We start from the raw sequence: 24,934 nt of genomic DNA, 5'->3' as shown, positions 1-24,934 counted from the left end.
AGCACAGCTTTCTATGCTATTTGCTTCCAAACTTTGTCTCATCGTAAGGAAACTATAGTCCATTACTCAAGCAATTGTTAATATTAATTATTATCACTTCTGCTTCTGTGCCTAACTAACAGACACTCAACACAAACAGAATTTACTATAATTGTTCACTCGTACATCACTCGTGCCTACCGTTACACTATATTGTGTCATTTACATTTCTTTACCACTCATTCTTCCCCATTTCTTAGGTTTAAAACAATTTTCATTAGCTGCCCTTTATAGTTCAATTTTATGCAGTCATGTTCATTTTGTCCTTGTATAGTTTATTCTTATGATTACTTTGCTTCCATGTAAAATTATCTATTGGTGTTAATATTTTGTAAATTGTGTATGTATAATTTTTTTTTTTTTTCTGTTTATTGTACCTATAGTTTTTGCTGCAAATTAATTAGTTTTATTTTGTATTCCTATTTCGTGTTTGTAAGTATGTTTGTACATAGTATTTTAACATTTTTTTAGTTTAACATATAGTATACTAACTATGTTTGGTTCTCTTTATATTTATTTCAAGGGTTTGATTACTTTTTTCTAGTTATAGCTTATAGTGTAGGTGGTTATAACTACCACAAAATGTAAGAATGTTGGGTTTAATGTAACTAATTCTCTTCCTTAGCTGGATCTATAATGATTAGTTTTTTAGAACCATAACTAAAGTTTTGTTTAGCCATAACATAATGCATAGTTAATGTATAAGTTGTTTGTAGTATTTGTGATGTTACAAATTTAATTTGATAGTATAGGACGCTTATGACATGAACATTTTATGGCTCTTAAGTCATTTGTCTCAAAAATTAAATGTGGTCTTTTATTCTTTTGAATTTTAGTTTGAGTACAGTGGGTAAAGGTTTATAGTAAAAATATAACCTGGTAAATATTTTCAACTATACAAAATTAAGGATGTATTTAAAGATTTTGGTTTTCAAAATATAAGATTGGCCTATAAAACGTGTACACTGATTGCCATTGCGGGAACCATTCATAGTAACAACTGCTTCATCACAATTTTCCGGATAAACAAGTTTTTATAATAAGTTGTCACGGGTAGTTAAACATTTCAGCTGATGATTAAAACTGAGTTCTATCAAGTTTTAATAAATTAATTTAATTTACATATCTTTTTCATATCAACAGCTGCTTCGATATTAATTTTCCTTCCAGTTAAATTCACATATTGTTTTACAGCAAATTTATTCAGGATAGGCAGAATTACATTACATTATGCTAACTTGTACGGTTTGTTGGCTGTTAGGTGTTAAAACATCGAGTGGACAACATCAGAAGAATCAGTGCTCATCCTCTACTTCCTCTGTGTAAGTTACAAATCTAATCAGTTATATTCATTCGGCGATTTAATTATACCTATGTGTTTACATTATCTCATGAGTTGTTAGGAAAGTCCACATGCTAAAGAGAAATCAAAATTCTTTTTGGTTCATAAAAAGAGATTAATAGAAACTAGAAACTCTGACCTTCAAAAAAGTTGAATTTTGTTTTATTAGTTTCAAGTTCATAAGTTTAATTAGCTTGTACTCATGATTTATTAGCAGACAACTAATTTGTTTCGCTTTAAAATACAGTTTTGAACAGTTATCAAACTGCTATTAATTTTGATTTTAAAATCATGTGCACAATACTTTTATTATGATGGTTTCCAAATTTAAAAACGGTAAAAATATGGTTTACTAATTCTAAAAAAAATTGTGCTAACAACAAATGTAAATTCAAAACAGAATTTTAGTTGACCAGGACATTATGATTTTTTGACTCCCCTACTACAACGGAAACAATAACGGATATACCAAAGCTTAGACAATCTGAATGAAAGTTATTCCATTTAACAGTCTATATTCAACCCCATTGGGAATGTTACAATGATGATTTTTATTTAACTAATCAATGTACTGTTGTCAGACCTGACAGGAGCACAGGACGGGTCAGTGCAGATGTGGGAGTGGGGACACACACAGTCCGTAGCTGTGGCCAGACCTAGCGGCACCTTCGCTAAGGTGAGGCCTAGCAAACAGAGGGTCACCAGTTTCATTCTGAAAAATGTAAGAAGCTTTTTGATAGTTTAAAACTGGACCAAGCTCTTCTTGATCCTCGGAAACTTAAGAAACGTCTCACTAAAGAACCAACTGACCTTTTTCTGTTGCAAAAGCTGTCATCTCATTCATTTAACTCTAAAGCCGTGTCTACCCAGAGCCAAGTTAGCAGGCAGATTACCTGCCTCAGGTAAATACACTAGGGGCAGGTAACCTGGCTGGCCTCATGCATACGCTGCTTCAGGGAGCAAGCTGGTCTAGTGGTAGAGCCCAGGACTTAGTCTGCTATGTCCTAGGTTCAACTCCCAGCAATCACCAATGAATTTTTTCCAAGTGATAATTTTGCAACGTTTTGCTTTTGACCTAGCCTGGAGTAATTTGAAAAATGTAGTAATGAAAAATGAGTAATTGAAAAAAGGTGAGACAAAAAAAATCACTTCAACTAACACACTTTCTTCACTCATCTTTGCCTTAAAATCCAACCAAAATTTCTGTTCAACTAAAAAAGTTGGTTCTATGATATGCAAAAGCAATAAAAAGTTATAAGATTTACCAACAGGATGTAGCACTAGGCTTATATATTTTTGCATTTATGAATTTGAACTAAGCAGCAACAAAAACTGTGATACGCAATGATCTGTCAAAGTAGGATTGTTTACAGTTATGTTTATGTTAATTTCATGAATAATTTGTGATATTTTGAGAGTTTTTAATAATTTATTTTCTCTATTGTTTAGGTGAAGTGGTAGAACATTATGGCTATGGTAGATGTGTAATACTATAGAATACTGTAAATTTAAAGAAGCAAATTTTATCAAAACGTGCCCTCCCTCATTGCAAACGCAAAGCTTGAGTATAACTGTAATAAACATTTTATACTCACATGCCAACCCCGTACGAAGGACTGTACTCTGCTAGTCAAGTTATAAGGTTACGAACAGGGGTGTAACTATTTTATACAACAAATGTATCAAAACTTTTCTATTTTGTGTCCTCTTCCCGTCACAAAGCACGGGTACAACAGCTAGTTTATAATAATCTAATCTGTTAAGAGTAATTACATGGCTAAATAGTTGGCTTATGAAACAGGAATCGGTAAATTATTATATCAGCACACTTTGTTGGTTGCTTGATCAAACTACACAGAGTGTTAATCTACATACTTGAGCATAATACATAATACTACAACCTTAACATGGTAATAGAATGTATAATTTTATTAATAGTCAAAGATAGTTAATTTTACTTTATTGTCCCATTTTCATTGATGGGGTTATTAAATGTTAACTTTGAGTCTGACAAGATGAGTATAATCACAAAAATATTTCCTTTACGAAAAATCCCAAGAAGTCCAAGAAAGTTTATTACCAGCTAAAATCTAAGAGAAAGTATATAGGTAAGAAGTGTAGCCTAAGTTGTACTGTGTGTACGCACTTCCAAGTGTAGCCTTAAAGTCATTTTTTATTTTTACCCTTAACTTGATCGAGCATTGTATTGAAAAGAGTCAGTCCAGGCTGTAGCAATAAAATAAAATAAGTACTCAAAACTCAAAACACATTATAAAAGCGAGCAAAGCAAAACTTAAGGATTAATTTTAATTCCCCAATTTGCACCGTTGGTTGTTTTAGGTGACACGAGTTCGCTTCAGTCAGCATGGTAACAAGTTCGGGGTTGCAGATGGAGATGGAAACCTCTCTTTGTTCCAATCCCAAGTTGGGACTTTGGCTAGTGGCAACCTGCCTTTCTTTGTAAGTCAATACTACTGCCTAACAGCAAATCGTCATAAAGGTTAACTAAGTGATTCAAGCCAAGTTTCTAATAAACATTGCACAAGCAAGAACTGTATAGGTTATATTTGTAGAACTTGGATTTATTATTGTTATGTAGTTTTTTTACTGTCTGCGATATTAAAAAATAATATATATAAGCACTCAAAGTGATGGTAATATGAGTTTAACAGCAATGCTATTCACTCAACAATGTACCAAAGTTGATTCAATAAATCTCCAAATTATATTTGGCGGAATGTTGCAAGAAATGAAGCTGGATGACTCGGAAAAAATTATTGAACCTAGATTTGGTCAATCCTTCATTGTAAGTCCATCCTTGAATTGAATCCAAGCACTTCATTGAGTTTAAACTGTCAGCTTAGTTAGTTTTGGATTTGATACTTTTCTTGCAAGGTACAGATAATTTATTTTCTTCCTCGAACCACTTCTTACAAATGGCTGTACAGTGTGAAACATTAAAACAGTGCAGAGAAAACTTTGCCGTGGCCTCTTACTCCATAACAAAAATCATTTAACTTTTATCGCAAACTAATTGCTATTAACCTTGTACATGTTTGTTTACAGACCTACCAGTGCCACAACAAGTTGACAAGTGACTTTGTGTTCTTGGGCTCGTGTAGTCTGGTCGCCACAGCTGGTCACAGTTCTGAGAGCAAGAACGTTGCAATGTGGGATACACTGTTGCCTCAGAAAAAAGCTCTCATTGCAGGTACGCTCAGTTCTACGTCTTAATATCCACAGCTTGATGGAAAACCAAAGGCTTAAAACAGTCATACACATCTAGTCTCTCATTCTCATGATATTTCCCAGTTCCAGTTGTTATTTGACTTTAAATAAGCACAATGATCCTGGTCCAAGTGAAATGAACTGATCGTGGCTAAGGAACCAGCTGGTTTTAGTCAGTAACAGAGCTTTCATCTGGTTTAAAACTCATCACTCATAAATATGCCCCCTGGAGTGTCGTTGCACAAATCTAATGTTAAAACATGTTACTTCTTTCTAATCTCACTCAATGTTCGCAGCATTCACCTGTCACGATCAGGGTGCTTCGAGCATAGTGTTTGCGCCGCAGCACCAGCTCCTGATCTCCGCAGGCAAGAAGGGAGATGTCTGCATACTGGACGTGCGACAACGCAGCATTCGCCACCGCTTTGTTGCTCACGAAAGTCCTGTCAAGTGTCTGGCCATTGATCCTGCTGAGGAGTTCTTTGTCACCGGGGCAGCAGATGGTGACATCAAGGTAAGTCTGATGATATACATGCAAAATGGGTGAATCTCTAAATATTTATTGGCAAAAGTTTAATTAGTACTACAGTCACTTTTGACTTTACTGAAATGTAACTTAATATTTTAGCAATACTTTTTAATAGGTTTTTAATTACCAAAATCCTTCCCTTCAAATTCACTCTAAATGAATATTGCTAATATTGTAATGTTGACTACTTGTAGCATCGTGAAGGCTTACTTTTCTCACTAATTTTATAAAAATGAAAATGTGTATGTAATTAGCACAATTAATCTATGTGTCGTATGTGACTGTCTGTTGAGGTGTGGGGTTTGAGTATTCACCAGTTGCTGTACTCGTTTCCTGGTGAACACGCTCGGTCGTCCTTCTTCAAGCACATTGGCCAGGGCGTGACGCAGCTACACGTGGACGGCGCAGCCAGACTGTTCAGCTGTGGCGCCGATGGCTCCATGAAGGTGCGCCAGCTGCCGGAGCGGGAACTCACAGTGCACTCACTATACTAGGTATGTACTAGGTAGATAGGTACCAATTTGACTTGAAAGTATACCTGGCATTTGCTTCTACCTGGGAGTCAAGCTTTGACCAGTTATGTTAGTATGATAGGCTGTTTGCCTAATCAATGACCGAGTGGTTGGGCCAGGAGACACCACCATAGATGGATCAGTCAGGTCTGAGGTGCAACTCAAAACCTGTTTGTGTCAGAGTCTGGTGAGAGAGGCACACTTAAACTCATGGTGATGCTCTCTGGGAATGCAAAGTTAACTGGGAATCCTACACAAATTATATGAATCATGTTGTCTACTCTTCGGGAATTACAGGACAGGAAACCCGGAAATCCAGGAAGGGGATGGATAGAGGATATTGAAGAATGCTGAAATAAATAAGATTTTGCAAGGGGAGGATATTGTGCACTTCATCAAAGCAAGAAGGATCAGTTGGTTAGGCCATGTGGAGAGAACGCCTGAAGGAAGACAGCCCAAAGAACTATTGTGCCAGAACATGGAAGGGACTAGGAGAAGGGATAGGCCGAGAAGAAGATGGCTTGATGAGGTGGAGGATGACCTGAGGATGTTGAGAGTGAGGAATTGGAAAGAGATGGCGCAAGATCGAGGCGATTGGAGGCGAATTGTAGCAGAAGCCAAAGGCCACCAAGGCCTGTAGAGCTGCGGAAGTAAGTAAGTAAGTAAACCCGGGAATGCTACACAAATTGTTTGAATCTTGGTGTCTATTCTCCTGAAATTCCAGGAAAACAGAATCTTACACAATTTCCATATTGCCATGAAAGTTAGCTGAAAGGCCAATCAGCGGCGCTGTGCGATGGCGAAGAGACTGCAAGTTTGCTTACAAATTTTGCCACGATTACTGCTGTCGCTGAGACAGCAAGATACGCATACAGATGTTGCCGCGATTGTGGAAGACAATTACTGGTGTCACCAAAACTGCAATTTTTATACTACAGACCAAAGTATAATATCATTCCTTTTTCCCAAGTAAAAGTGCATACACGCTAATGAATAAAATGAAGAATACCATTTTAAGCCTACAATTTCTTAAGTGCCTACATATTTTTTTTTTTCAATACAGCAGTTCAATACATTATGTGATGGTTTAAAATCTTAAGGAAGTATGGTTTAAAATCTTTTATTAAAAGATTTTGCTTAAAAGAAAAGCAGTGTGATAAAGCTTAAAGGAAGGTTCTTATAGTAGTATTTAATATTCATAAATTTGTCTTGAATTCTCCTAGAAATTTTTAAGCCAATTTTTTGGAAATTTTTTGGTTGTGTTGCTAGCCTAGTGGTTGGCATCTCGAACTTCGGTGCGGGAGGGACGGGTTCAATCCCCGGCACATCCACAAAACTTTAATGGGTTTGGACCGATTTGCCTTAAAAGTGTTTGAAATTACCTCATTACAAAAATGCCACTGGCGTATACAAGCATAAAAAAACCAGATTTAGTAAATGTGTGTGTGTGTGTGTCTAATAAGGCCATTGAATGACCCCCTTCTCAGCATGAATGTAGTTTTAAGGGTCATCTTTCAATGTTTACAATTCAATCAGCTGTTACTGTTTAAGATAATTCTGTGTACATAGTTGCATTACTTTTAGCGAATTTCCCTATAGAGAAGTAGCTATTACCGTAGGTCTCATGGTAAGACTTAGGCCCGGGACCGATTTACTTTTTCATTTTAATGTCCCCAGAAGCCAAAAACACCATTCGTTCAAATTTTTATATATGTATATATATATATATATAGGTATATATATATGAAAAATAGAAAAATAGGGCTACTATATATAAATAAAGATTAAACATTAATAAACTTAGTACCCAAGTAAAATTATTTATTAAAATATTTAATAAAGTAAATATTTTAATAAATAATTTTACTTGGGTACTAAGTTTATTAATAGGTATATATATATATATACATATAGATTTATATATATATATGTGTGTTCGTGAACACGATAACTTGAGTAATTTTTATCCGTTTTTGATGAAATTTGGTTTGTAGGTGTAAGGCGGGATAAACTTGAATGAGTTCGCGATCCAGCATGATCGGACCATGGGAACAGGGTTTTATGGGGGGTTTTATGGGGTAAAAATTGGTTTTTCTCACTTCTTACCCTCAAAACACAAAATTTCCCAATTTTTCTCCAAACCTTCTTAAAGAGCTTAAAAAAACAAACAATTCAGTATATCAAAGTGTTTTTGTACGATTATTGGTTACGGAGAAAACTAAAAAAAAATGGTAAATTTAAAATTCCCATGTTATTCTTATGGAGAATATTGTAAAATGTTGTAGTTTGCTTGTTTATGGATATATTTTGATCAAACTTGGCAAATTTATTTATTTTATAGTAAGCTATCAATATTTTACTAAAAACACACTACTTTATTAGTTTCCTTGTAGCAGCAAACCTAGGTACTCGTTAAACCTAATGTTATTTAAATAGATCAATTGAAAATCAATTCGGCCAAATGGAAATTCGCTTAGACGGCAGGTTTGCTGCGGCGGGGGTATTTTTTAGTACTTGAAGTAATAACTGATGTTTACAACACAACTTATTGGTAACCTGCAATAGGAAAATGCTATAAGCATGATTGGTTACACAAACTGATGTATTAGGTGTCTTATTCATGGTGAATGTTTTCAGATTTTGCAGCAAGTAGGCGCAAGTTCAACGAAACGATGGTGCACCGACTCTCGCCTTCACATTTAGTTTAAGTAGTCTAAATAATTAATTACCACAATATTAAATATTGTTGATATAATATATGGTGTCAAATATGTAAAATTCAGGGGTCTCTTTCCCACATAGGAACATTGTATTATTTTGTATCTATCTAGTGTTATATTTAGTTTTTAGAAACTGTTAAAAAGTCATGTAGTTGTTAAGTTGATAGATGTTTGTTGATTGTTTAATATATCTTGTATTATTTTATTATAAGAACGTCAAGCGTGTTAAAAGATGAGTTATGATTATTTATTATAATAGGTTGGCTGTGAGAGAATTCCATTTATTTTATCGATTGAGTTTAAAGGCCTGAACTGTTGAAATGGTCGCTCAGTTGCCCTGTATCATAATCAAACTTTGCCAGGTCCTTGTGGCTTTTCAGCGAAATACGGCCATGTTTTGTTTTCCTTATTTATTTGTTATTACTGTTAAATATTCTATTAAGAAGAATGTTCATCTTTGTTGTAAATCAATTAATATATTTCAAACGGTTTGTTGTTATTAAATGTTTAATAACACAAATTGTTCGCTAGTAAATACGATAAGCTAACGATCGTCCGTCATTCATTTACCAGTTTATTTTCCCCAAAGGTGATGGTGAGAAGCAATAATGTTAAGGCATTTAACAGATAATAAAATAGTGTTTGTATCACTCCCCTCGAGGGGAAAGCCGAAGTCCTTCTTCTGCACTTTGCAGCTGTATTTACTTGCATTTGCATCCACTTTCTTCACATCAATAGTACAGAGATATCCGCCTCCGAGTTCGTAATGGTAATACACCCAGAGGTCTATGGCTATTGTTGAGTTTCTCTGTACTATTGTAACCACAGCGCACTGTACATCGCTTGCTCGTCGCCGTTGCACTCTCGACAGAGAATCAGACAATACCGTTGTTATCTTAGCTTCTAGTTGCATGGTTGTTGCACTTGTTATCATAGTCACTATTGTAATCACTCTAATCACTACATCCAGACTCACAAATTGTTACATTCGAGATTCTCTTAGATCCAAGATTTTGGAAGTCAATTTCGTGCTGTGCTAAAGGAAATTTAAGTCAATGTAGAAAAATCTGCTTAAATTCTTCGCTTTACCTAGCCAATGGTGTTGGGTTAATTGTTCGTGGTGTGTGTTGATTGTTGATACAGTACAGTGATTAAGTGTTGTTAAATGAGGTCAAAAATGTAACACAAATGATGATAAAATCACTGGTAGTCTAATAAAAAGACATTTATACTTTTTTACTGTTTTCAACATATAAGTTGCCATGTTATATATCTTGTTCGAAAAACTTTCTTTTGTATTATTACTGTATTAGCACTTTAAAAAATTTTTGAAAAAGATATAAACCAAAATAATTGTTGAATGTGAGTTTTGGATGTTTTGAGTGCCCTTATTCATAAATTGTCCATAGAACCTATTATTAAACAAATGTAATACTTCTTATTCCTTGCTAGAGTGCTAATTCATTTTCACGAGTCTCTAAAAATGTTAAATCTTATCAGTGCACATCCATTGAAAAGGTTTTTAGTGCTTAGGCACAGTTTTCTGAAAGCCTCGTTAATGTTTTCTACTTTTGCATTGAGCACTCTGGATGGAATAAAGAACAAAAATTAACACCTTCCTGAAGGAATGATGATATCAATTATTTTAATGACTTTAGTGTGGGGATTAACATTAGTATTTTATTTATTATTTTATTTCATCGTTGTAGCTAACATTACAAATTGAATTATTGCAGCTTAATTTATTGATAGAAGGAATGTTTTTGTCTTTGTGACATGTTTAAGTTTTGTATTCGTTATTATTTTTTTAAAGATAGTGCAAACAAATAATTTTACTTAATACAATGAGGCTTTTACAGTACAATCATTTTAATCATGGTCCTAAACCTATATTTAACAAAAATCATAATTAAAATTATCAATCTTTTACTCAATATTTTGTCTTGTGTCATTAATATTGCCATCACCAGTTTGCTAAGTTTTAAATCAGATATGCTCAACATGTAACTTGGTTTGAGTGAAATGACCGAATCGATATTGTGTTACTTTAAAGTATTTTAAATGTATTATTGAAGCGTTAGTTTAGAACGTCCTCGCCAAGCATAGTTCAAGTTACCATCCGAGGACAGAGAGCATCATTCCTTGTAGGCTAGGCACAGGATTGGACTGTTACAATTATATTAAGCGGTTTGTAATGTCATGTAGCAAAGTTTAGAGTTATAAAATATTTAACTGCTTCTTGTTTATGTACATATAATGTTGAAATGTGTAAAATGGTGATGTCAGTAAATAACGTACTGGACAGTGTTATTTGTGTCTTGTTTTGTTGAACCTTGGATCCCGAGCTATGTAAATTATAATTAATAAACTTTAATTTATTAACACACTTTGTAAAAATATAACTTATTCGAAGTTGTGGAAAAAACAGCTAGCAGTACTACTGAAGTAAAGCAGTAATAACTGACTAAAGAATAGATTATGTTGTTCTTTAATCAATAATGACCTCTCACAATGAAAAAAATTAAATTTTAAAATTAAAAAAATACTTAGAATTTAAAAAATTTCTATTAATATGTTGTGTTCTATTGTTATGTTATTCTTAACCCATTGGCGCCGACTTACGAGCGTTACTCGTACGGCCGCTGCAGGCCCGGCGGCCGACTTACGAGTGCCGCCTGTGTCACCGCTAGGCAGCGCCATTAGTTATTTAGTTATTATTGTTTTTCGCCCTTTTTGTTTCTTCTTACTATTATAATGTTTATAAATATCTTGCTTCTTAATTTGCGTATTTACTCATTTATTTTAGCGAATAACAAACAATTTTGTGTTGCCATGGAAACCACATATCACCAAAAATCAGCTGCGGTAAGGTAAACAAACAATTTTTTTTTAATGTTATTACTTATAAAAGCACACAACTTTTGATTTTTCTACGTAGGGAATCGATTGAACTTTATAATAGTAGTGTTATTTGGTTTCTGGATTAATCTTGGAATTTGTATATCAAGTATACTTTCAAAATATTGTTTTTAAAATTTTTTATTTTTATAATCTTTATATATATATATATTTTAGTTTAGAACTTTGACTATCCAATTACCACTTTTCTGTAGACAATTTTACTGTGACCAAAATGGTGAAAGAATTATTAATTTATTACCTAAGGTTTTCTTTCTATAGCAGTTAGAGTAAAAGTCTACAAATTCGGTAAAATTAATTGCCGCCAGTAGGTGCTGCAGGTAGCGCATTAATTCCTTCCCCAATGGGTTAACATAACAAAATGCAAACAATTTGGTGGGTATATGAGGCTATAGGAAATCAGAAACATCCTTTAACCACAAGAAAACATGTTATAATCTAATTCAGTCCCTACAAATAGTGTCAGAAACAGCTAATTCTTTTGCCTTGAATCGCTTCTTAAGACGTGTAGTGAAAACTCTTGATTCTAAATTTTACCTCTTGCAATTAAAAATATTTAACCGAATAGACTGGTTTTTGTAAAACTAAGTTAAAGTTTGACTTTGTGGGAGGCCATTAATTGTAGACAAAAAGTAATATTCTTTGGTTAGTGCCGCATTACTTTGGTAGCAACTTCAAATAAGTTAAAATTTACATTATTACCCTAAAACATCATTTCAATTCTCACTCCTAAGCTAAGTTTAACAAGTTGAAAATAGCGTTTTAAAACGTGGCCCCTAACAGTTCAATAATAAAAACCAGGTTTCACTTTAAGTATATTCCACTACACCAAGAATATCCCGAAGAGAGATTATATTGACAAAACTATGTGATTGAGGCTGGGTTATTCGTTGGCACAGAAGTACTGTGTGATGTCCGGCGTGACAAAGGAAAATAAAAAAATAAAACTTACACAGCTTAAGGGTAGACCTCCCTTTGAAGTAAGAAAGTGGCTTCTCAAGAAACAGATTTTTTTTCGCAAATAAAAGGACAGATTTAATATCTGCATTGCACTTTGCGCTGATGAAATCACGGAAATGTACACCACAAAAGATCCACCAATAATATTGTTTAAATACTATTTAAAGGTTCTTCCAAAAGAAAGGGAAACCAGCTAAAATCATAATAATAACTATGAGGACATACGGTACTGGAAATATTTTATTTGTTGAAAGATAACCATATTTTGTAGCTAATGCAATAGTCATTATTGTTTTTACGTTCATTTATTACTCATTAAACAAAGCTAAATGCTCAACGTTTTGATAATTTCACTCTTATCGTAGTTAGATGAATAAGTGCATGCCTTTTAGTAAGCGTCAATTTCGACGGGGTTCACCTAGTAAGATTTTAATTAGTTTAAATAAAATCTTCCCAACCTACTCTCCCTTAACCTAAAACATAGTCCACCATTAGGTTAGGTTATTAGTAATTAGTAATTAGTTGTGGTCGCTATAATACCTTTGACTATTAATACAACTTCAGTATCCAATTGTCAATGATAATACCCAAGTAACAAACAATAAATTTTATTATCTCACATAGTCAAAAAGGATACTCTGTTCAAAATCAAAAGAACAACCAGGCTTTGAAATTGTATCTTTATGGCATAAAAAAAACACTTATCCAAACAGTCAGCAATAAGCAATGATTGATAATCATTGTTGGAATGTTGGTAGTTTTAGCTGGTAGTGTGCCTTGTATGGAGACTGCTGCTTTACTCTCGTTTTAGAACAGACTATACTTTTTTACTAAATGGTAGTGTTGTCTTAATGCAATCTCGTTCAGTTACCAATCTTCAGTTTTACTAGGTAGGTCTAAATTATATCTCAAACCGCTAGTCAATTCTTTATTCAATAAAACATGAGTACTATTCATGTGTTGAATAGAGTCAAGTCAATAACATTGGAAAATATACTTTTCCTTTCCTACAGTCACCCTACAAAGTTGGCATCCTTCATGGGCGCCCTCAGGGGTGCACACTTGCACCCCCCTGGCTAAAAAATAAGAAATAAATTTAGTGCTGAAAAATGTTTTGTAATTACTTATGTTAATCAAAAGTGGGTTTTAAGAGATTTTATAAAAGTACATTTTAAAATTATGTTTACGCCACACTATATTATTTTGCCGAACTTCCCACGCAAGGATTTATTAGTCCAGAAAACAGCTGTTTGCCGCCGTACTACTGTACTGTAATGAGTTTTACTGGACACCAATCAGCTGATTATACTGTATTTGGGTGGCAATGAGTGGTTACTGGTTATAAAAAAAAACATAACCTCTCTTAGAGGTTATGACTAGTAATTTTTAGTCCTTTAGTTGGTGGTAATATGTAAGGATTTATACGGACTTAGTAGTATGGCGTACGTCACTCGTCCAAAATGTGTTTACAGGACTCATATGGTTATCCCAAAAAAGGACCGACCACGCTCGTCCGGCAAACACTTTTTTTCAGGACTAGTAAGTTATACTATTTCAGCACGCTATGATGTTTTTAGCTGTTTTACATGTCAATTGGTGGCTGAAAGTTACCTTTTGCTGGCCATTCCAGCTGTCAACATCATTTGGGGACTGAGCAGGTTTTTACATCCCTAAAGCCGCAAAATCAGCTGCTTTTTTCTAATTTTTTTTACAAGTATTTATTTTCAATCTATTCTATACTAGAACAATAAGTAAATTAAATGACAATTTAACACGGGTTAGTTGTATAGTTACACTCCATCAAGTGCACTAACATACAAAAACTAACAAATTTAACTAGAAACAATTTGGAAGGTCTATTTGATTATTTTTTTTGAGCCTATATCACTACTTCACTATTATCGAGGAGGTTAACTGCAAGGAAATTTTGATGGCTTTCTTTGATATTTTTCGCTTGGTTTTTTTAATTTCTTCTCTAATATAGGATAATTTTGTATCTTGATGAATAACTTTATTTGTGACAAACCAAGGCGCTTGTAAAATTTTTCTTAGTGTTTTGGATTGAAAACTTTGAACTATTTCTATGTTTGAGTTTGAAGTGGTTCCCCAGAGACTGGGACTGTGGCGTTGTCCTGTAATCCAGCTACTAGGAGGTCACAAATTGTGGATATTTATAGGCCTGCACTGTGGATGTGATACTCCCTGGTGTGGATTAACGTCCGTACGAGTGAATACTACTACTATCCACAGTACTATCCTGATAACTAGACCAATTCGTATATACCAAGGAAAAAAATGTGGTTCGGATTCTACTATAAACTGTAGGTCCCTTAGTTGCCATTAGCTAATCTAGTTTGTTTATTTTCAAATTTATATGAAGTCGTTTGTTCCAAATGTGTGAATGTCATGTAAACCGTCTGTCGAGATGCTTACAAAGGTACTTAACTTCGTTATTTGTGGAAGCAAGTCATTATTCAATGTTCAATGTTACTGGGGGGCAAGTTCTTGTTGACATAGTAAATGTAACTTACGATTTCGTTTCATTTACTTCGATTTTTCCAATTCTATAGCCACTGAGACAAATCGTCTAATGCAGCCTGAAGGTTTGATGATGCCAGAATAGGATCCTGATTTGATGATAAAAAAGCAGTGTTGTCTGCAAATGTTGCGACTGTAATGTCCTGAGTACATGGAAGGTCATAAGTGAACAAAATATACAAAATAGGTCCAAGAACACTGCCTTGTGGTACACCATGATTCAATTTCATGCACATCTGTAACTACATCTTGGTATTTAATAAAAAAAAAAAAAAAAACGTTTGGACAAATATGAATGCATATTAAATACACAATCAGTATCCATACCATCGCAATAGAATTGTTTTTGTCACCGCTGCCTAGCAACTATTTATTATTATTTTTGCTGATTCCTCAAATTATTTCTTCACATAGCCTAACCTTTAAGTTGTAGTTGTGTTGACTATCAGTGTGCATTATTATTGTGGTGAATAGTGGTAATAAATAGTGTTGGTAATAAAATTCGTCGAAATCGTTTTGCAGCTCTCGATACTTTTAAGTTCGAGACGAGCTGGCAAAACCTCATTATCGGCCCTAGGTACGAAATATACTATTAAATCAAAGAAGTAGTTAACTCATGGATGAACAATTCTTTTACTTTAACAACACTATTCAGAAAACAAAACATCAACTTTCTTGGTTGTTATCGCTTTATTCAACTGTAAATTTAATTTTACGGGAGATTTTGCCTGGGGAGGCCTTTCCGCGTCCCCACCCAGCTCTTTAATAAACCCAAGGATGTTTGAAAAAGTACACTCTTAACAATTTATCATGAATTAAAAATGATTTATTAGAATACAATGTTTTGTTAACACAGACAAATAAAATAAAAATAAATGAACTAACCAACACTTTAAATTGGCAACCTTATAAACCAAAAACTTAAAGTGTATATTAAAAAAAAAAGGTATAACAAAGAAAACCCTGGATATAACAATTTTACAAGTCTAACTTTAGTTGACATAAAATTACAAAAACTATTTGCGCATATAGGAACTACTAATGAAAATGTCCACTGAGCAAAAATAGGAAAACCCAAGACAGTACATATTTATGGAAAGTAACTAAATCACTCAGTAGTCAACAATTATCATTACAACAGTATTATTATAATAATATGCTGTTTTTTTTTAGATAATTTAATATTTAATTAATGTAAAACTGCTTTATATTGTGTGTATTAGTTAGTTTTAAGTATTAACTACTTTTCCCAGTGTTTTAAATAAAAGACTTCAAAGATAAGTTTAAAACTAAGGAATACATTAAAAAAATGTTCTAAATTCTATAAATATTCACTAACTAATACAAGAATAAAATTTTCAAATTGGTTTAACATTTTTTCAATTAATTGGATTTGAATTTTTGAAATGGCTTAGGCATAAGGCTGTTATTGGACCATGAGTAGACAATGGTTCACAATTTTATAAGCGTAGTCAATCATTTATTGTCTATTTATTTACTGAAAAATATTTCATCATCTGGCAAAACTACAAAAATAAAAACTATGATTTCGCTAGTTTAACTAACTTGTTTTCAAGTTGTTTTTACAAAATCTGTCGGCGAGCGTGATTTTCCATATAAAAATGGAATGTGATTTCTAATCTAGAAATATTTAGAAAAGCTCTAAGGCAATGTGTCTTAGGCAGTAACTGGCTTATAAATAAGTATATTGTGAATAAAGAATTCTAAACTATCCTAAATCTAAAAAAAACCTGCGAGAAATAAGCTTTGAAACTTTAACATTGGTAATTAAAAATATAAAACATAATTTCTTTCATTATTAAGATAACATTGATAAATTTTATTGCAATTCTTGATTTTTTCAACACTGATAAGAGTTTTTTTATTACACACAAATACAATTATTTTCACTGTCAATGATATAAAGAATAAAACACCACAGAGGGGGGGGGGTTTAAACACTGTTATTTACAAGTATAAAAAATAAAGGCTGATCTTTACAGCATAAGTACAAACTGTAAAGTTGATTTTGATTATTATTAGACTTCAGAGATGATTCTAGAACCACCAAACTTATCAATAATTATAGGATAGATAAATTAAATACTAATCATTCACAATTCAAAATAATTGTGACTGAATAAATTGTTATCTGAATCAGGAAGATATTCACCAACAGTTCACATAAACCAGATTGATCCAAAGTGAAAGTGAATATAACAAGTTTGCTAGTACAATATTTACAATGTGTAACTATATAATATTAACAGATACTAAAACTTAAGGAAATACAAGCCAATTGACAATTAGGATTTTAAATTCAATTAATTTAAAGAGACTAACAGTTTTAGATCTCAAATAGTTTTTCCAATCATAAAAAATAAATAATATTAAAACTTTATGTGATTCAGGGAAGGCACCTGTCACAGTTTGTTTTATTGTCTAGGTTAGTTTTTTTTTATTAATGTAAAAAAACTTAATCCCTTCCCCTGAGTGTCAACTGGCATCTGTAGTACTATCTTGTGTACATCTATCAATAAAAATACTGGAATCAAAACTCAACCAAATAATTTGTACTAAGAAATAACAACATTACACAAGAGCACAGCTATTCCTATAACACTCGATTCACCTGATATCTTACCAGCTAGCTAACCTTAAATTTCGGAAATTCATATATTTTTTATGCAATTGTTATATTCTTACAAATATATTATTTATCTTCCACGGTTATTTTATGCTCATTTTCTCAAAGGATTTCTTTCAGACAATTATCATGTCATACATCAATAATGTTAACAACAATGTTCTTTTTCAAAGTGACACCTAATAATATGTTAACATTTATTCACAAAGGTGATAACAGATTTCATCATGCAATTAATAACAATCATTATTTTATAGCGACCATTGAGTACAATTACCAAGTGTTTATGAACAAATGTACAATAAATTAAAATATCCTTCTTTGAAAGCAACAGGAACACAAAGGTAGCTCTTGGAGCACAATAAATACCTATTTCAAAAATTCTGCTTATCCATAAACAATGTTGGTACTTTAAATACCAATTGTTACGTTACCCTGAAATAATTGAAAGCTTTAAAAGGTTACAAGTTACAAGGTTTGGATCGTAATACCATACATTACGTGGTTTTGATTGAGAAGAACTACAACCACTGAGGGAAGCTAGGTGCTACAGTTAAAGGTGGGCGCTTAGTTAGGGTGAGTCAGGTTCTCTTAGAGGGATTTACATTTGAAACAGTAAGTGTTACAAGAAAATTTAACAGATACTCAGAGGTACTTATTGGTTGTATGAAGTACTGTTTTGAAGGGTTTCTTAGTACTCCTGAGAAGACATATTTACAAAAATAAAAGAAACTACAACAATTTATCACATACCAAAAACATGTTTTCAGGAGTAATAGCATTAAAAAGTCTGAATATGAGACATAAATCAGTAATTCGCAGCAGCACATTCAGTCAGTTGCTCAATTCAACAACGTTGATTCACATTATAAAATTGACAACAAGTTTAACTTGGGAATGAGATGTCTACTTCTCACAATAGTCAAAGTAAAATTACAGTGGTAAACCAAACCTAACCTAATTATTGTAGGTTGCTGTAAAAAAGATACTCCATACAACCAACAAGTACCAACCCAGACCGATGATTCAAACACCCTGACTTGATCAGGCCAGCATTGTTACTGTGGACCTGACAACACCCGAAGAGCTGATGCAGTCGCTGCAGACTGAGTGAGTGACGTGAGAGAGCTCTCGGAGATGTTTACGAGTAGAACGTCAGCACTGACTGTTGATTACCTCTCACAAACAGGAACGGAGGCATGTCTCGACTGATCACCTCCAGCCAGGACATGTACAACATTGCTGTCACCACGTTCTTCCTTGGCATTGGCAACGTCCTGCAAACATCAACCAAAAAGTGAAATAGTCGTATAGCGTTGATGTCAAACAAGAGCCTATAGAGTGTTAGTGTTCATTAATCCTCTACTATCCGACTAATTCATAATTTAAATAAATAATTACACAACTTGAATTCAAATCAAACAGTTCATTTTATATCAATATAGATTTTTTGTAGTTAGAAGAATTGGGTGAATTTTGTTTTATCCTACTAAAAATACTCTGCCAATAAGAGAAATCAAGAAGAAATCAATTGAATATACAACAGCATAAAGTACAGTATTTCAACACAGTATATAATTTCAATACAAAATATACTCAAAACTCACATGACAATGAGGTTAGAGCCAGTAGAATGCTCCAACAGCAGTTCCCTCAGCCGCAGATGTCTGTTTGTCTTGTCTCTCATAGCCAGCAGTTCAGCGTCTGTTATGTGCACTACAAACACATTGTCGCAACTTTAATAAACTGTGCAAAATTAACATTTTTCTTTGATTTTTTTCTTTCTTAGTGTTATTTTGAATAAACATGCTTTTCAAGCCAGAATGTTTCCTGAATATTTTTATGTATCTAATTATTATTATTTATATGGTAGGCTATATAACAACTCGTCCTAAATCTTTTTTAGCTAATCGCTTCTCGGCCTGTTGGCTAAGATCAAAGTATCCATTCAAAGGGGCTATACATTGATTTTGTTTAGTACTGACAAATATTTGCCGGGGTCTATTTTTTTTCTTTTCTTCACTTTTGCCTCACTGAACTTCAAAGTTTCTATGTTTTGTGCCCATTTTAATACTGAGCTCATAATTGATTTTCAGTGTAAACGAGATTTCAATTCCTGTTATTATTTATTACATAATGTGTTAATTTAGAAGTACATGTATGTATATGTTTGAATATAAATCAATATTAATGTTTTTGAAGAGTAATAAAGATGTCTAAGAATCCGATGTATATCTCTTTTCTTTTGTTTTCCTCTTTTACAAAAAGAAATTTTGGATTATTACTCTAGCCCATGGATAATGAATAATTAGGATTGGGACACCACAGTATGTATTTAACCAAAATATGAGTGAATGATGACTGTAGAGAAAAACGAGAGGCCTTGTTTCTTATATTAGGGGTTGCATCTCATGGCTAAGTTGATTGGTGGACACCCATCATTACATACCTTAATCTAGTGAATTCTGGCAAGTATTTGTAAACACTTAGTAAAAAGCTGGACAAAGACAAACATTTAAAACACACAAATAAAACATGACAATATTACTTCTTCATAAACTTACAGTGGCTGTATTCTAATTTCCAAGTTAGCAAGCAACCAAAACAAGATATACATTAACAAGCATATTTTAGATAATGTTTAAGCTTATAATAATGATTAGCAAGCCAGGTAGCTGGCAGAGTAAAATCAGCCTGTGTGTGACTCAATTTAAGTTTGTTGCTAAGATCCATCTTTTCTATGTAGGAATTAACGACTTTTGCCTACGAGGGCCTACTACCTGTGCCGGGGCTGTCCGCGTCATATGATAAATGTCAATTAAATGTTCGTTTTGTGTATTTTTTGTGTGCGCGTGTCGCATGACATCGATGTCTTATGTTTTGTAAACCCGACGATGTTGCATTTATGGCGAAACATGTAGGTTGTTAACCTGACATCAGAAATGTAGATTACTTGACAAGGTACCATAATTATTTATCATCTAGCCATTTTTGATAACACACAAAAGTTTTCTCACATTAAACTTAAATATTCACTCTTCAAAGGGCCACTTTCAAATATGAGTTAAACTATTACGTTCTTCTGAATTATTTGGTGCAAAATCAAGTTGAACTCTTTGCCTGACTGGGTGCCATCAACTGACAGAAAATTCTTTCTTAGTTTAGCTATTTGTATGCCTGTTCCTTCTTCCCAAGAGTCTACTGTATAACATCAACATAAAGCTTCATGAGCAAAACAATGGTTAAAGAATAAATTACACCTAAAAACATTACAAAAAAAATTATTTTGCATACAAAAAAAATGTTCTAGAGAAACACGCAAGATGACTGTATATAACACCTGTTTGGTTAAACTTAAAAGATTACTGACCACCTTGAGCAACATATTTGGATGAATACAAATAATAGTATGGGTTGAGTTGTTTATGAACAGTGCCTCTATAAGCAAAATATTAACAAAAATTCTGTCAATATTAGAAAAACAACTCTGACAGTATAAAGTGCTGCATTCCATATTCATCTTACACCCCTGGAAGGCATAAAAGCCAGTAAATTATTTAGCTTAACCAAATTATCATAACGTCATTACCTCCATCTTCATCATCATCAGAGATTTTTAGTTCCTTGATGAGAGATTCAAACTGAGCCACAGTCTCATCCTGGGGTTTCTTTGTGATATCCGGGATAACCTTGAGATCCGAATAGTCTATCCGGAACTTGGCTAGCAGGCTGGCCATGCTGTAACAATTATAAAGAAATAAGTAAATTTTAAGATTTTTTGTGAGGATAACAGGCTTGCCTGAATGATAAAAACGACTGGAACAAGAAAGAGAAGAAAAGTTACACTATACCTAAGACAAACAATATTTTACTGTCACTGACAGCATTTTAACTTAGAACTATGTGAAAATGATCCAGCTCGGTAAGCCTTGAGCGTCAACATTATTTTACCATTTGAAATGGAAGGCTTTGCTACTTTGATGCACAAATAACTTGTGATAACAAATAAAAATAACTGACGCACATAATATCTGTAGTCAAACGTCAAGATGAGCAACAAAGGAAATGTTGGTTAAGTCAACTTTAGCAAGAATGTGTAAAAAGACAACAATAAATTAAAATGACTTTATATGTGGTGTATTATTTGTTGTGTTGTAGCACTCACTTTCTTTGTTCGTACTGCAGTTCGTCCTTCTTGTTGGCCAATGTAAACACCCTCAGTTTACAGTCAGACCAGTTGTGCCTGGTAGAGATGATGTAGGGCAGTAGTAATGTGAGTCCTATCAACACAAGGATACAGCATTGGTGGCTGATTCATCATCGATGTATGTTAAAAAATACCCCCGCCGCAGCAAACCTGACGCCTAAGCGAATTTCCATTTGGCTGAATTGATTTTCAATTGATCTATTTAAATAGCTTTAGGTTTAACGAGTACCTAGGTTTGCTGCTACAAGGAAACTAATAAAGTGTGTGTTTTAAGTAAAATAATTATTGCTTATTATAAAATGAATATATTTGCCAAGTTTGATCAAAAGATATCCATAAACAAGCAAACTACAACATTTTACAATATTCTCCATAAGAATAACATGGGAATTTTAAATTTACCATTCTTTTAGTTTTCTCCGTAACCAATAACCGTACAAAAACACTTTGATATACTGAATTGTTTGTTTTTTTAAGCTCTTTAAGAAGGTTTAGAGAAAAATTGGGAAATTTTGTGTTTTGAGGGTCAAAAGTGAGAAAAACCAATTTTTACCCCATAAAACCCCCCATAAAACCCTGTTCCCATGGTCCGATCATGCTGGATTGCGAACTCATTCAAGTTTATCCCGCCTTACACCTTCAAACCAAATTTCATCAAAATCGGATAAAAATTACTCAAGTTATCGTGTTCACGGACACATATATATATATATATATATATATATATATACATATATAAAAATTTGAACGAGTGGTGTTTTTGGCCTCTGGGGACATCAAAATGAAAAAGTAAATCGGTCCCGGGCCTAAGTCTTACCATGAGACCTACGGTAATAGCTACTTCCCTATAGGGAAATTCGCTAAAAACCAAGTCTTCAATTATTTGAGTTGCACTGAGTCAAACAGTGATTTTTTATGGAACTTCAAAGAGTTACCCTTTACTTTTTTCTAACCATACTTTAATTTGTTAGGTATTTCAAAAGCTTACTGGACAGTACTTTTTACATTATTCACTAATAATGAAGTCGAAAATGTTACCAACTAATAAAGATTAGAGTGTCTACTTATGTGTATATAATTTGAAATTATAAATTTTAAAAAGTATCATAGCAATGTGTGACGGTACCTCCATCATCATAGAGCCACCAGACGTCAATCACTCCCTTCTTCTGGTTCTTCTGGAACTGTGACAGATTGTTGACAATGTTCTTGCTCAGTGGCTGTCCATCCAGGCCTCTGTCAACAAATATTACTCATCATCATAGAGCTGACTCACCTTTGGCTTGCTGGGAACTCCAACCGCAGCCCCTTTTTTTGGTTGGGGGATTGTTGGAAATGTCCTCAAGGAAAATATGTTACTGATAAATTATTTAACTGAATAAAATAAGACAATAATAAGAAGGTACCGTAGTACAATACTAAGCACAGTAGTCCAATGCAACTGAAGTGTTTTTGATACAGAAATATTAGGGAGGGGGGACTAAACTTTATACACTTTTCTAAATTATTCCTTAGTTTTTAAACAAAGACTAGTAACTGTGAAAGATTTCAAGGCCTTACCATGATGAAAGACAGTGTAAAGTTCAGGAACTGTTGGGAGGGGGTCAATTATTTGTTGAGGGGGTACATAAAAAATGCTTAATTCTTTTAATATATGGGGTTTTAGTACCCAAAAATGTAAAAGTAAATCTGTCCCGGGCTTAGGTCTTAACCGCCTACGGTAATAGCTACTTCCCTATAGCGAAATTCGCTAAAAAACGGAGCACCAACACATAATGAGTTAATAATGTTGGAAAAATGTTTTGCTGAATTATATTAACTACAGTATGTTATATTGTAGATAAACCGCCAAAAAATCAACATTGAAATGATCAAATCAGAGAACATGGGACTCACAGGTACATGTGTGTGCGTGAGTCCCTCCTCTTCTCCTTCTTAGACTCAGTTTTGTTGTTGTCGGTGTCCCCCCTCGCGCTAGTCAGGGCCCCCAGGGGGTTGCGGGTCACTGCGGGTGTACCTGGCGGGGTCACATCACTGGCCTCACTCACTGAAACAACACAACTCAAGTAACAGAAACTAATGTTAACTTTGTGTCAATTAACAATATAGATTTAATAAACTTGAATATTGGTACAAAGAAAATTGCAACTTTGTGTAAAATAATAACCATTGATACCAAAGTTATATTGTTACAAATAAAGAGCAATATATTTTATTCAAGTAGCTTCATAGTCATGAACTAGTAACCCAGAGGTTGTACCGTTGTACCTTTGACTATTGATACAACGGTTGTGCCCAAGCCAAGAGCCAACTATATTTCACAAATTCTGCGGCTTATTCCTTATCCTTATTATTGCTACCCAACTATAGGGAGGGGCATGAGCCCAACCCCTAGGTCCACGTTAACTTGTCCACAACTATATTAACTCTGAACACACTTCCAATATGAAGTGTCTTTATCTTTATAGTATTGGAATAGCATAAACACATACATACATAAGGAAAATATATACAGTAGAAGAACTTTTATACATAATTTCAGTAATGTACATTCAGTTTAAATAGATTAACCAATTGAAAACATCATGGTGACAAGTTTTAAAGCAGAGTAATGATTTATATGTCAAAGATTTTGTTAATAGAACCCGATATGTGCAGACAGCTTTGAACTCAAAACATTCCTTAACGCCTACAAACTAAACTGGTTCCAGTCAATAGACGGAGGAAATATTAGTTGGGTTCTACCATAGATAAATCGTTGCTTAGTCTATGGTTCTACCTTCTACTGTATGTTTATTTAGATAGTGAAGTCGAGGAGACAAAAAACAGGAAGGTTATTAAAACACTAAGAAAATTAATTCAAGGGTCCTTCAATCAATACAGTAAAACAGTAAAAGCAAAAACCTTATCATTTGTCAATTTACCAAAACTTCTTACCAAGTCCCACAAGGTCCTACATTAAAGAAACACTTAAGTTGAACAAAGCTGAATGCAACCAATCCAATTTGAAATATTATGGCTGAATATACCAATTGCTGAAAAGCCTAGTTTACCAAAAAGTTTATATACTAAGGTAAAAAATCTAGGTATATACTAGGTTTATATAATAGGTAAAATTTTCAAATTAATCTACTATTAAAGGTTTTTAAGATATTTAACTACATTTATTGACATTTTGAGCAAATAACCTAAACCTACCAAAACAACGGAAAGATCAAAGGTTTTATGTTTTTGTTTTACATCTAAGTTTATGTCAAATAAATTTTAAATCTACACCAAGAGAAGATATTGCT

The 24,934-nt window shown here is 33.5% G+C and overlaps 2 protein-coding genes across 12 annotated transcripts in view; one reads left to right on the top strand and one right to left on the bottom strand.

The window, feature by feature from the left end:
• LOC129002446 (dmX-like protein 2) overlaps positions 1 to 10,680 on the top strand; it is a 205,566-nt gene extending 194,886 nt beyond the window's left edge. For all 7 annotated transcript variants that reach the window (XM_054430251.1, XM_054430254.1, XM_054430249.1 and 4 more), the window contains 7 exons: positions 1,301 to 1,361; positions 1,963 to 2,057; positions 3,722 to 3,841; positions 4,448 to 4,592; positions 4,906 to 5,123; positions 5,432 to 5,632; positions 8,288 to 10,680. In XM_054430251.1, the coding sequence (XP_054286226.1) occupies positions 1,301 to 1,361; positions 1,963 to 2,057; positions 3,722 to 3,841; positions 4,448 to 4,592; positions 4,906 to 5,123; positions 5,432 to 5,632 (840 nt within the window). In that variant the 3' untranslated portion in view covers positions 8,288 to 10,680. The remainder of the gene's footprint in view (positions 1 to 1,300; positions 1,362 to 1,962; positions 2,058 to 3,721; positions 3,842 to 4,447; positions 4,593 to 4,905; positions 5,124 to 5,431; positions 5,633 to 8,287) is intronic.
• A 4,913-nt stretch (positions 10,681 to 15,593) lies between these two features.
• The window catches only part of LOC129002180 (solute carrier family 12 member 1-like), an 83,819-nt gene continuing 74,478 nt past the window's right edge, over positions 15,594 to 24,934 (bottom strand). For all 5 annotated transcript variants that reach the window (XM_054429791.1, XM_054429793.1, XM_054429794.1 and 2 more), the window contains 6 exons: positions 23,538 to 23,688; positions 22,768 to 22,877; positions 21,600 to 21,714; positions 21,024 to 21,172; positions 19,042 to 19,150; positions 15,594 to 18,711 (listed from right to left, as the gene is read on the bottom strand). In XM_054429791.1, the coding sequence (XP_054285766.1) occupies positions 18,576 to 18,711; positions 19,042 to 19,150; positions 21,024 to 21,172; positions 21,600 to 21,714; positions 22,768 to 22,877; positions 23,538 to 23,688 (770 nt within the window). In that variant the 3' untranslated portion in view covers positions 15,594 to 18,575. The remainder of the gene's footprint in view (positions 18,712 to 19,041; positions 19,151 to 21,023; positions 21,173 to 21,599; positions 21,715 to 22,767; positions 22,878 to 23,537; positions 23,689 to 24,934) is intronic.

Source organism: Macrosteles quadrilineatus, unplaced genomic scaffold, assembly GCF_028750875.1.
Source record: "Macrosteles quadrilineatus isolate MER2022 unplaced genomic scaffold, UCM_ALF_1.0 Scaffold_9__3_contigs__length_116548681, whole genome shotgun sequence".
Classification (NCBI taxonomy): Eukaryota; Metazoa; Arthropoda; class Insecta; order Hemiptera; family Cicadellidae; genus Macrosteles; species Macrosteles quadrilineatus.
The sequence above is the reverse complement of the archived record's forward strand: the minus strand, read 5'-3'. Positions and strand labels throughout refer to the sequence as shown.